The 14,351-nt window shown below is 36.6% G+C and overlaps 1 protein-coding gene across 4 annotated transcripts in view; it reads right to left on the bottom strand.

Annotated features, from left to right (window-relative positions):
- Window positions 1–13,809, bottom strand: part of SENP7 (SUMO specific peptidase 7) — a 143,820-nt gene extending 130,011 nt beyond the window's left edge. For all 4 annotated transcript variants that reach the window (XM_045785313.2, XM_045785316.2, XM_045785317.2 and 1 more), the window contains exons 1-2: window positions 13,668–13,809; window positions 4,075–4,127 (exon numbers count right to left, since the gene is read on the bottom strand). In XM_045785313.2, the coding sequence (XP_045641269.2) occupies window positions 4,075–4,127; window positions 13,668–13,707 (93 nt within the window). In that variant the 5' untranslated portion in view covers window positions 13,708–13,809. The remainder of the gene's footprint in view (window positions 1–4,074; window positions 4,128–13,667) is intronic.
- Window positions 13,810–14,351: the final 542 nt, after the last annotated feature.

Raw genomic sequence — 14,351 nt, 5'->3', positions numbered from 1 at the left:
GTTCTTTTTGTTTGTTTGTTTGTTTGTTTTTAAGATTTCATTTATTTGTGAGAGAGAGAGAGAGAAAGAGAGCACAAGCAGGGGCAGTGTCAGAGAGAGGGAAAAGCAGGCTCCTGCCGAGCGGAGAGTCCGACGTGGGGCTTGACCCTGAGCCACTCAGGGGTCCCTACTATTTTTTTTAAATTGAAAACAACTCAAGGGGTATATGACATGGTTGGCTCAGTCACTAGGGCACATGACTCTTGATCTCAGGGTCATGAGTTTGAGTCCCACATTGGATATAGAGTTTACTCAAAACAAAACAAAAAAACAAAGAAAAACAAAACAAAACAAAACAAAAAACCACCTCAAAACAATGATAGGATATTGGTTAAATTAACTGTGATACACCCATATGACTGAATACAATGTAGTCATTAAAAACATTTGCCGGGGCACCTGGGTGGCTTAGTTGTTAAGCGTCTGCCTTCGCCTCAGGGCGTGATCCCGGAGTTCTGGGATCAAGCCCCACATCAGGCTCCTCCACTGGGAGCCTGCTTCTTCCTCTCCCACTCCCCCTGATTGTGTTCCCTCTCTTGCTGGCTGTCTCTCTCTCTGTCAAATAAATAAATAAAATCTTTAAAAAATAAATAAATAAAATAAATAAATAAATAAAAACGTTTGCCACTGTTCCCCTGGTAGTTATGCCTAGTACAGTGTCAAATACATGTTAAGTACTCAATAAATATCTACTCAGCAATGCTTTAAATCTGATTTCAGAAAATGATGTTCACAATATAATAGTTAAGTAGAAAAAGCAAATTATAAAACAGTATTCTGTGGTTTTCTATTTTTTAATATTTAAATATGTGTTTATTATAGATGGATATACAGATAGAAAAACTAGAAAGATAAATCCAATCATTAATTTTGGTTCTGTCTGGGTGATCTCCTTTTTCCTCAACTCAATTTTTTAATTTCTCTACAACAAACTGGTATCGCTTTAGAAATATTTTTGAAATATTTTTAACTCAAAATGTATCAGTGTCTTGTCCCTATGCCCACCAAATTTCTAATCCTCTCAGTAATTTATTTCCCTAGCTGCCTTAAGAGAAAAGGCAATAATATAAACCACTAACAAGAATTTAGTATGCTAATTTTTTAAGAAATTCTACATTTTTTAAATGTAGTAGTATAACTTCGTGTGCATATTATGGCTGAATAAAGTAAATTTATGGTAGATAATGAGATAGAAAAAAGTTAAAAATAAGAAAAGAGTAAAAGCTAGAATAAGCGACTGGAATCACAAATATGAGTAGTGGGCACCTGGGTGGCTCAGTTGGTTAAGCGTCTGCCTTCAGCTCAGGTCATGATCCCAGGGTTCGAGGATCGAGCCCCACATTAGGCTCCCTGCTCAGCCAGGAGCCTGCTTCTCCCTCCCCCTCTGCCTGCTGCTCTGCCTACTTGTGCTGTCAAATAAATAAATAAATTCTTAAAAAAAAAGTATCAGTACTAAACTCATGGTTTTTCATATATGTACAGATAAACAGATATAGAGATATGTACATGTGTATCGGTTAGTATACAAAAATTTTTCTAGTCTTGTCTGGTGAGAGCCTAGAAACAATGACACTCCACGAGCAATGAGCACACCTAGCACCCAGACCTGGGTTTCTAAATACTATTCTTCAATAAAAGAACCAGGGCTCCTTGAAAAGTATCTTGAAGTACCAGAAATAAGTACAAAAAAAAAAAAAAAGATAAAAGAGCACAGGATCCAAATTGAAAGATCTCCAATACCTAAGCTAAACATTTCATTTCAATCAAAAAAGTCAATAATGCTATAATAAATTCTAATTCTAGAATAAATACCCTTGAGTTCATATTAATAAAAATAAGTAATTAAATAAATAAGGAGAAAAGAGGAGCTTTCCCTTACAGAAGAACTTCAATTAATAAATGTAGAGGGAATGAGGGAAATAGAAAATCACCAATAGAATATCATATACATGACTGTTGCAGGCCAGAACCACTGCTAGATGGTAGAACAGTGGGTGAAAGTTTAAGAAACAGTATATTTGCATAGATTCAAAGTGTCTCTCCCAAGATATCTATTTATTACAAAGTGAAGGAGTTACTTTACAATGGAATAACCAGATAGAAGCCATCTCAAGCAGGTAGTCAAGACTGACATCACCAGTAATAAGATGTATCATTATTGTGTATTGTGTATTCCTGAAAGGATATAGTAAGAAGGGCATATCATGTGATATTCTTCCCAAAAAGCCATAACTTTAATCTAATCATAAGAAACCTGAGACAGGGGCACCTGGCTTGCTCAGTTGGAAGAGCATGCGACTCTTGATCTCGGGGTTGTGAGTTCAAGCCCCACAATGGGTATAGAGATTACTTAAAAATAAAATATTTTTTAAAAAAAAGAGAGAGAGAAACCTGAGACAAACTCAAACTGAGGAATATTCAACAAAATACTGACAAAATCATAGTACTCTAGAAATGTCATGATCAAGAAAGAACAAAGATTAAAGAACGGTCATAGAATGAAGGAAATCAAGGAGACATGACACCTAAATGCAATGTGGGATCCTGGAATCGAAAAATGACATTAGTTTAAAAAAAAAAAACAAAAACTAAAGAAATCCAAATAACATAGTTTAAAGTATTGTACAATTGTTAATTTCTTAAATTTTGGTCATTGCACTGTGGTTATATAAGATATTAACATTAGGGGAAGCTGAGTGAAGGGTAGATGCAAACTCTATTCAAATTTCTGTAAATCTTCTATAAATCTAAAGTTACTTGAAAATAAAAAGTTAAGGGACACCTGGATGGCTCAGTCTGTTAAGTGTCTGCCTTCGGCTCAGGTCATGATCCCAAGGTCCTGGGATGGAGCCCCTCGTTGGGCTCCTTGCTCAGCGGGGAGCCTGCTTCTCCCTCTGCCTGCCACTCCCCCTGCTTGTGCACTCACTCACTTGCTCTCTCTGGCATATAAATAAATAAAATCTTTTAAAAAAAATTTGTTTTTAAAGAAAAAGTTTAAACAATACTGTTGCACATCTAAAAATAAGAAAGAGAAATGTATTTACTCAATATTATGAGTTTCTAATGGTGGACTTCCAACTGCATGAAGCAGCAACCGAAAACAGAGCATTTCACTTCACTGGAGGTATTAAACACAAAAGAAGTAGTAGTCAATACAGACACATTTAAAACTGGGTATGGCAGCAATGTAAGAATTTATTTTTACCCCCCTCATTTATGTCACTTAAGCCAAATCCACAATTTTAAAAGAAATCATACCCACATATGTGAAGTAAGCCAAAGCAGAAGAGTACCTAAGGCCACGTTCTGTGTTAGGTCTTGTCTGTGTGCTCTTGATTCCCTCTCACAGCCCTCGTTATGATTTCTTCTCCAGGTTTGTTCCATGAAATGTACCAAATTAAAGTTCTTTGCGCCAAATTAAAACTCCTCAGTGCATAATTTGGAATGCTTCAGAAAAAAGTTTCTAATAAATTATTATAATGTATATCAGGGTACTACTGTATTTAAATCACAAAATTCTAGAGGAAAAAAGATTATCTTTCTAAAAAGAAATTACATTTTTGAAACACTTCCTACATAGGTAGAAACTTCATTTTGCTTCTTTTGCTACTCTTGGCTTACACAAAAGAAATTAATTAATTTATTTATTTAAATAGAAAATATTTCAAATAGTCATTTTCAGCACATGACTTGAGCACAACCTTTCAGTATGTACAATATTACAATGAATGAACTTGAGGTATGCTACTATATTCAGTTATCAAAGAAATGCTGGGTTATGTTTTATATAAAATCTAAAATAAGGCCTAGAAAGTATACTGATATATCTTATAATGATTTAAACAAGGCAGGTCCCAGAAAGTGTTTCTTGGTTAACCTTTGAATTAATTAGAATATACCATTCCCTGAAAAACACTAATTAGTTAAGGTTTTATAATATTTTCTTTAAACTTTTATTAAAAAGACAAATAAAATATGTTCAACATTGGCAACTCTAAAGATAATGAATAGATTAAAAGCAAAACTAACGCATACCTTATGTAACTCAGAAGATGAAGACTTTTTCCTTTTTACGTCTGTGACAATTTCTACAAAGACATGATAAAAATCATCATTTAACATCTAAATGAAATAAACAATGTGGTAAAATAAATCCGTTCACAGCCATCCTTTGTTTTAAATTAACTTGCTAGAGTTAGAATTTACATTGATACATTTTACAGAACCTAACAGACTAAACATAAAGGTCAAAAAATAATCAGAAGAATAGCAAATTCAAACAAAATGCCTTCATTAAATAACATACGTATGATGACAATAGAAAAAAAGAAGAAAACTTGGTTCTAAGAACTAAATAAGATATTCCCTGGCAATAGTCCAATAGGTGTTCAATAAATGCCGGTTGAACCATATGACCAGATAAACTTTTATAAAAGGGGAGGTTGGGGGGAGGGGGGTGAAGCAAAACGTGAGAGGTATGTTTGGAATATTCTACAAAAACACTTCCAGTTCTACTACATATTCAGGCATCTCTGCAACTAGGAATAGTTTTTCTCCTCACCAACATTTTTCAGACTTCCTGTGGATTTTTCCTTTATGATTCTTTCATTTAATCAGCAAATAATTACTGAATGTCTATCAAGTGCCTGGCATGTTAAGCAGTGGAGATGGTATAATAAACAAATTAAACACAGTCTAAGCTTTTCAGGAACTTACAAATTTACTGGAATATATCACAGATTTCATAATCAAAATTAATAGTAGAAATCCACACATACGTAGTCACTTATTTATAAAAAGATATCACTACACTTAGGTAAGAAAGAGATGATCTTTACAGTAGGTAATGCTGAAGTAATCTGATAACCTAAAGGGAAAATAAATAAAGCTTGACCTCTATCTCACACTATAAACAAAAGTTAATTTTAAATGGATAATAGATTTAAATGTCAAAGATAAAACAAATAAAGCTTCTAGAATAAAAAGGGGAATAACTTCATGACCTTAGGGTAGGCAAAAATTTCTCAAACAAGACACAATTAGTACTAACCATAAAGGAAAAAATTAATAAACTCAACTTCATTAAAATTCATCAAACGTCATCATTAAGAGTAAGAAGGCAAGCCATAGACTGGAAGATTATTATTTATCTACATACAGCATCGTGACAGTTAATAATACTGTACAATACATACATCTGTCAAAGGACTCAGACCAGAATATATAAAGGACTACAAAGCAATGGCAAGACAACCCAATCTTCAAATGGGCAAAAGCCTTCAACTGGGGGTACCTGAGGAGAGAAGGAATACTGACTAGAACAGGATACTGAGATGCTGGAAATGTTCTATATCTAGATTTAGGTCATTGTTACACAACTGTATTTTTATACAAGTACAAAAAGTCATCAAACCATACTAAAGATATGTTTACCCTGCTGTCATACTTCAACTTAAAAACAAAACAAAGCTTTAAAAACAACAATTATAACAAATGGACTATACCTTATTCAAAAATGTATAAAGCTGAAATAATTTCCCTAAGTTCATAATACATAGCAGTAATTTCACTACAGATATACATCAGAGATACCACAATAAAGTAAATATTACAATAAAGTGAGTCAAATGAATTTTTTGGTTTCCTAGTGCATATAAAAGTTATGTTTACACTCTACTGAAGTCTATTAAGTGTGCAACAGCACTATATCTAAAATAACCATATACATACCTTAATTAAAAATGTCTAATTGCTAAAAAATGCTACCCATCATCTGACCTTTCAGCATGTCTCAGGGAATTGGGGGCCCAAGGAGAAGAAGAGAGACACGGAACAGTCAGTAGAGCAATCAGAACACACACATTTATTAAGTTTGGTGTCTTATATTGCTGTGGTTCGTGGTGCCGTAAAACAATTTGCAAAAGTAACATCAAAGATCACTGATCACCAATCACCACAACAAATATAATGATAAAAGTCTGAAATATTGCAAGAACTACCAAAATGTGACAGAGACATGAAGCAAGCAAATGCTGTTGGAAAAACTGTGCCATGAAGTTTCAATTTGTAAAAAACACATTATCTGCAAAACACAATAAAGCAAAGCATAATAAAACAAGACATGCCTATATATGTATTTCCTGATGGAAACACTGATATAAAAATTATTTAACCTCTGTACTTAAGCTTTTGATAAATCTGATCAATTTTCAATAAAGTAGCATTCCTTAGACTACGAAAAATAAAAATTTTTAAATAAATGTTAAGAAAGCCCTTACCTTATATTCACTTTCTAGTGCATCTTAAATTTAATAAAATATGCATGTTTTAAAAATTATCAGTTGCCTAAATTGTAATTTATAGATTAATACTCTCAACTGACTCATGAGTTAAAAATGCATATTTCCCTTGGGGCACCTGGGTGGCACACCGGTTAAGTGTCTGCCTTCGGCTCAGGGCGTGATCCTGGCATTCTGCGATCGAGCCCCACATCAGGCTCCTCTGCTGTGAGCCTGCTTCTTCCTCTCCCACTCCCCCTGCTTCTGTTCCCTCTCTCACTGGCTGTCTCTCTCTCTGTCAAATAAATAAATAAAGTCTTTTTTTTTTTAATTAAAAATAAAAAAATAAAGCTTGACAACCTAAATTTTTACCCTGGCTTACTTGTGACTTCTGAGACTCTAAAACAAGGAAGAATACCCAGCTTTTCAATTAAGATTAAATTGAGATAGCCTATTTTATTTAGCATTATGTCTGGCATAGTTAGTACAAAATACATGATAACTATTATTTTAATAGTTTATACTGAAATATTACTCTTTAAGAGACCTCAGTATATTAGGATTAGCACACAGGAAAATCTAATTATTCTCATTCTAAATCCATGAGTCAAACAGCTGAAAAATGTGACTTTTTCCCAAGTAACTTGTGAAATCATTCATTTACTCCAAAAACATTTATTTAAGATAATGATGATTACCACTGTCAGCCAGTAGGCTAAGTACACAAATTATTTTTATTTAGTCTTTACAAAAGCCTTATGAGATCAGTAATAGTATTATCACCATATTACAGATGAAGAATTTAGGCTGGGAGAATCCAAATAACTTTCCCAAAGTCACCATGCTGATTTCATCACTGGTCTAATATTACCAGAGGTAGCTTGCTTAACCAGTATATTCCAGGTATGCTAGATGCTATGGGGATATACGATTAATAAGACATTCCCTTGTCAGAGTCTGATATAAATATCATGTAAGAAGTACTAAGACCCATGGAAGTTCTGAAATAGATATGATTTGTTTTAAATCTGAGTTAATTAGGAGATAGTTCTTGGAAAGGCACAACTGAACTGAGCTTTGAAGTTTTAGATAATGAGCAAATTTTAGATAGAAATGGATAAAAGGACAGTACAGTGCCAGGTGCACTCAAGAGGTGAGTTATCATTTTAAGTATATACAAAGTAGGATAAAGCAGCCGGTATTAGCCAGCCTTCTAAATTATTAAAGACTCTTTTTTTTTAAAGATTTTATTTATTTATTTGACAGAGATAGAGACAGCCAGCGAGAGAGAGAACACAAGCAGGGGGAGTAGGAGAGGAAGAAGCAGGCTCATAGCAGTGGAGCCTGATGTGGGGCTCGATCCTGTAACACAGGAAACGTGCCCTGAGCCGAATGCAGATGCTTAACGACTGCGCCACCCAGGCACCCCTAAATTATTAAAGACTCTTATTAGAGTTTATCCACCTGGAAAGCAGTTTAGAGACAGCACCATAATAATGAAGTTCCAATCTGGATCTTTAAAGCTACTCAATCCTATCCATAACCATTCCCTGTGCTACCAGGTCTCTCTAATCTACTTTCCAATTCTCTGTCTTCCATCATCAGACGTGGGAATCCCATTCACCACCCTAGATGCCAATCCCCACAGCCTATTATCTTGCTAGTCTCCCATGTTTTATGTAATTCAACTCTACCCCTTCATCCACATTCTTCTCCATCTCTTCCCTTGCCCACTAAATTCCTTTCCAGAGTCAGTACAATGTTCTTAAATTCTGAATCTTTTTTGGAACATTTCCTCCACCTTAGTTTAGCTGAATCCTAGCTTTTTATTGACTACACTATTTTTTAAGGTTCTCTCAAGATTCTTCTCTCACTTATAAAATCAGGAGTAGAAATTAACAATCTCCTCCTCCCACTACCACTTCCAATTAATATTTTATCTTTATTGCATAATTCCTTCTTTAAAATTCCCATTAAGGGGCGCCTGGGTGGCGCAGTCGTTAAGCGTCTGCCTTCGGCTCAGGGCGTGATCCTGGCATTCTGGGATCAAGCCCCACATCAGGCTCCTCCACTAGGAGCCTGCTTCTTCCTCTCCCACTCCCCCTGCTTGTGTTCCCTCTCTCACTGCCTGTCTCTCTCTCTCAAATAAATAAAATCTTTAAAAAAATAAAATAAAAAATAAAAACAATAAAATTCCCGTTAAGTTGGATATTTTACTTCACCTATATTTGTGATTGCCATGTAGTGACCCAATACCCTCTCCAACATTCCTAGAATTCTCTGATACTTGATTCATAGTCTTCTTCTCTATCTCTAAAATTTACCATCATTGTGAAGCTCTAAAACTTCCATAAGTCAACTCACTCAAAACAATAGACTCACCTTAATTTACTCCAACAAACTACTTCTACACATCCCCATTTCAGCAACATACATTTGTCAACGGATTTAAGGAATACTACTGCACTTCCCAAGTTCTCAAAAGTGAGCTTCTCATTCTACAACCCAGAGTTCTTTGACCCTTTCATTTCCTCACTCACACTGAACCCAGTTTTTGCCCCATATCTTGTCCTACCCTTTAACCTTAAATAAAACTAAACTCATTTTTTTCCAAATTCTTGCTGCTAGACTGCTTAGCACTGCTGAAGAAAGTCACATAATAGTAACTGCAACTACTACTACTACTACTACTACTACTACTACTACTACTACTACTACTACAAAACTTGTACTTGTTTTAATGACTTTCAAAATTACTTAACAATTCTTTTATTCATGCCTAATTGACCACCTAGTCCATTTTGAGCTCCCAATACCACTTGAAAGTCCTTTTTCCAAAGATGATTTCCTTACTTCATGTAGAAGCCATGACTGCAATATCCTTAACTTCTCAAAATTTATCTATATCTTTAGCTATCTTCCCTCCTTTCTGCACATCTCAAGAAACTATCTTTTGATTTCAATCTCCCCCATTTCTTCTGAAACCTCACCCTATCAATTATCTTCTATTTAATATCTTTCTCTCTCCACTCACCCCTTTCCCACTCCCTACTAACCTGATTTAAGTCACTTAGAGTCTAATGAAAGAAATTCCTGTCTACCTTATTTCCTACTCCAACTTGCTTCAGAAATCTTTTTTATATCTCATTTTCTTTGTTTCATTCAGCCTCTTGAAATCTGGCTTTTGTTCTTACTAAAACCAGTGGTAAAAATGACCTCCTAATTGCCAAATTCAACACTCTCATACTATTTTAACTCTAATCTACATTGCTTTTCACTCTCCTCCCTTGCTTCCCAAACCTCTCTTTCCTAATTTGCCTATCTGCCTACCAATGTCTCTTCCTCCCTACTCTGAAATTAAATGTATGTGATTCAAGACTTTTCTCACTCTATACCTTCTGTGGGTAATTCCATTCATTCCAATGGCTTCAGCTAACATCTACGCAAATAATGTAGTTTTATGATTAATTGCAGATTCTGATTTTGAACTTCAGTCATGGTTCATTACACTTATAATGCAAAATATGCAGACATCACCTGAGCCTACTGAAACAAAAAGTTGTATCATCATGGGACACTAGATCCTCAAGATGAAACTGGGGGGAGGGAAGAGTTTCAAACTCAAGTTAAGTGTGAATAACACTGCATGCTCAGCTACTCTCCTGAAGAGGCACAATGTACAAGAGCAAAAGGCTCTAAAACTCCTGCAATAAATAAATATTCTTATAATTACAGTCCTCATACTTATTTATGCAAGGAAACTTATTTTTTCCAAGACTCAAATGTCCTCGGACAGTAAAAGAAGTTAAAATTATGTATTTTGTAATCAGAAAGACCAGATTTTGAATCCTGGCTGTTTTTTACTTACTATTGCTAAAGCTGCTTACCCTCCCTAAATCCCAGTTTCCTCATCTGTAAATCAAAAATAATAACCACCTCACAGGACTTTTGAAAGAATTAGAGCTCGTAAAATTCTCAGTACATTGCTCAGTACTAAGTACTCAAAAAAACATGTATCCTTAACTTAAATAAGAATGAACACAGATTTCCAAGGATGTTGCCTGCAGCAATCAGTTGATAACCTGATATTCACTTGAAGTATCCTGTTTAATTCAAAGATTCATTTGAAAATTGTTATCCATGACTCTGTTATACTTTTGTTGTTGTAAAACGTTTCTAATGGTCATTCTCCCTTGAATGACCCATGCATTTAATTATTATTTCATTCAACTGTTAGTGGACCAGTCTCTGATGCCAGATATTTTTAAATCTGTGTCCCATTTAATTTACTGCTTTTGTTTGATATGCGGTGAACTTGGAAAGTATTCATGCTCATTGGGGTTACAAATAATTTTAAAGTACAGATTCAATATACTCTGAAGAAAAGCTTGAGAAGCTTCTCATGAGTGAACTTTAACATACAGACTTTGTAATTTCTCCTCTCACTGCTCAGAGACGCTTTTGTGCTTAATTCCTAATTCATGGACACATTCCAGAAAAGTAAGGTAAGCAGAGCTTTTGTGATTCTTTTACTTATGAAATTTTTCCTTTAATTTTAAAATATTTACCAATTCACTTAAATACAATAAACTCACTGTACGCTAACATGGCTAAAGTATTTTATGAAAAATAACTTTTTAAAAAAATACTGAGAAGAAAGGCATTATTATACCTATTTGCAAATCTCTTTAATGTCTGGCTTAATAAAAGACAACTGTTTTGGGATGCCTGGGTGGCTCAGTTGGAACCAGGTCCTGATCCCAGGGTCTTGGGATCAAGTCCCACATTGGGCTCCTTACTCAGCAGGGAGCCTGCTTGCCACTCCCCCTGCTTGTGCTCTCTCTCTCCCTGACAAATAAATAAAATCTTTAAAAATTATAATAAAGACAACTGTTCTCCTCCATCTGCTTCTGCATTCAATTTGTTATGATACATGTCATACAGACTCTGGAAAAGTCTACTGTACACTTGCTGGAGAATAAGAGGAAAAGGCAAACAACGTCTTAGAATTATTATAAGAACAGTTTTGACCTCACAGACTCAAAAGGGTCTCAGGGAACCCAGAGGCCTCTAGACCACACTTTAACAACCAGTGCCTAAAGCAGATACAGCCATGCTGGAAGTCATCCCACTCTTAGAGTTAACAGTTACCTGAGTCCATAAATTCTTGTTTTGTGTGTAGCTTCAATCAGTTGGAACTGGGTTTCTGCAATGTGCAACTAAAGAGTTCTGAGCAATACACTATACAACTCTTCATAGTTCTTCCTTATTTAGAAGAACATTTAGTGAAACCTAGTGCAGTCTCACAGAGGACACTCCAAAACTTCATGTTTTTTTTTTCTACTGCTATCCACCTTCTACTTCTAACTTACAAGCCTTCCTGTTTTATTAATCAAATTCGTCTCTTTGGGTATTATGAAATCCCGATGACCATAAATGTCACTTCCAGTCATGAGTTCAAGTCAGCAACCACTCCTAATGAAATGGCAAATATATGCACATAAATGTCACACAGAACCCAGAATTCCTTCAAACCAACTGATTAGTTTTATTTGATAATTTAGGTGAAAATTAAATATACACTATTTAGAATCATTGTTAAAAACTGATATTCATCTCTTAAAACCAAATGAATACAGGAGAACAGCTAGGTAATATTAGATTTGAGAATGGGCTTTATACAATAACAATTAACTTTTGAGAAAGGACAGTTCCAAAAGAAAGTCATGGGGCGGGGGGGGGGGAATCTTCTCCAGAGGGATAGCTAACAAATATCACTGTCTTTTAAGAAATAACAGCTTCATTTTCAAATTTTACTTCCCACAACCACTTGCATCAAGTTAACTGTAATAAATAAATAACTCTAAGTGTTTAACAATGGAAAGGAGCTGGGATTTGCTGAAGGACCAGGTTAATATCTTGCTGCTCCCCGCCCCCCAAAAAATGTATTAAGCCAAGATGAAACGCACTTATTGAAAAAAAGCTGTGCATCTTAAACTGAGGAATAATAACACCTAAAGTTCTATTAGAAAGCACACAAAAGTCACCAGATAAACAATGTGCATTTTCCTAACATGTAAATTTTACATTAAGGTCTTAAAGGAGAAAAAAGTATATTAAAACAAACACTGATCTATTGGAGGCCTATATTTATACATATGTAACAAGTGTACTTTCAAAGGCAAAGAATATCAAATGCACACACACACAAATGATAACAATAATTGCTTATCAAAAGGGACTGAGGTTTTTAACTGCTTCAAGCAATGTCCCATAAATCCTGTCCACTTCTACTTTGCAAAAAAAGGCAGAAAAATGCTTGAGATGCATTGCCACAAGGGACTCCTAATAAACTTGGAATTGTTGACTGTCTCTGCAAGCGGTACCGTAAGAAAGGAGAAATGAAACGAAATAATTGATTCATTGGGTGTTAGTTTGTGTACTAGACTGTAAGTTTAATTATTAAAAATAGAGTCCTCCCCCTCTCCTCCTCTGGTTCGTCCACAGGACTTGACACGAGGAATCGAGGTACTCTTAGTGGATGAGATCTTTGACAAAAACTTGTTACTGGGAGGAGCTCTACCTCATGTCTTATAATTCCACTTTTGTGTTTCCAAGATGTGGTACCCCAAACTGACGACAGTCATTTAAACCGTAAAGCAATTTCAAAAATAAAAATATGCTGAGAACGAAAACACAATGGAAGCACGGCTTCAAATCCTTTGTTCGACTTTTTAATCACTTCTGGAAGAAGCAGCAAGAGGCTGGAAAAGAAAAAGGTTATTAAAAGGGTCTGTTTAGAAGAACGAAACCCGTTGCAGCAATTATCTGAGGGACGAAGTATTAGCAAGCCCAGCCTTTCCCTCTTTGCAGCCGCTTCTACCTGCCCCGAGATAAGGGGGTGAGAAAGAGGCTAAGTGGAGAATCAAAGGAAAAGAGAAAAAGTGGGGTCAGGCGTTGGAAGTGAAACTGGTACACTGGAGGAATTAGAGGAAGGCGTGGCAGGACAGCGGCAAACCAACCGGGAAGATCCCTGGGCCGAGGAGACTCAAACAAGGTGTTTGCAGGAAGAGTGAAAAACTGGAAGGGGTGCTGGGGTGGAGAGCGGCCAAGGCTTCGGTGACAGCTTGGACTTGGTCTTCGACTCGCAGGGGCGGGGGAGACCCGGGAGTCTTCCATTGTGCGCGCCCCTCGGCTCCTGCCTTCCCCTCCCCTCCCTGCACGAGCCGGAGCCCGAGCCCGAGCCCCGAGCCCTCACAGCTCTGGGCCGCAGCACCCGCCGCCGCTTGTGCCTCCCATTTGCCCAAGGTAGAAAAGAATATGCTCAGCCCTCCTCTGACCCTTTCTCACCGGATGAAGATCGACGTCGCCCGGCCTTCCCCTTGTCCATCTTCTCCCCCTCCAGCTGGAGTCGCAGTTGCAGTCGCTGTCACCTCAAGACCCCTCAGGCTGGGGAAGGGGGGAGGGGGAGGGGGGAAAGCCAGGAAAGTGCGAACGGCGCTTGCGCAAGAGCCTTCGCCTGCCCTCAGACCGGAAATCAGCCGCCCCTCCCATCTCACCCGGAAATCACTTCCTGGGACTTGTTTTCTGTGCGGGTTGCCGCCTCGAGTGCTTGTTTAGTGGAGCCTTTCTTACTATCTGTGCACCTATGGGAGAGTGAGGTTGCATGCATGGTTTTAGCCCGAGATCGTCAGAGGCTTTGTTTACTTTGAAGACTGGGTAAACCGAAAATTGAAAGAGGGGAAACTAGTAATTCCTGTAGTTTAGTGGCTCTCGCGAGGTGAACCAGAAAAATAATAAAACGTTACTCCTGAAATTAAATTAAAATGTTACCCTTTTTGCAGTATTTACTTACGATCTCTCTGATATACTTGTCCTCAAGGAGCGTCCCTAAACTCAGTAAAGTCACCGGTTAGCCTAGCTATTGGTTTAGCGTTTGGAGTAGAAACGTATTTGGTAAGCGGAGGAAAAGAGGTCACAGTAACCGAGAGGATCAAATTCGTCAATTTTAAAGGACCAGAAAAAAAGAAAAAC

This window comes from Ursus americanus, chromosome 4 (genome assembly GCF_024610735.1).
Source record: "Ursus americanus isolate L20-20 chromosome 4, mUrsAme1.1.p, whole genome shotgun sequence".
Classification (NCBI taxonomy): Eukaryota; Metazoa; Chordata; class Mammalia; order Carnivora; family Ursidae; genus Ursus; species Ursus americanus.
The sequence above is the reverse complement of the archived record's forward strand: the minus strand, read 5'-3'. Positions and strand labels throughout refer to the sequence as shown.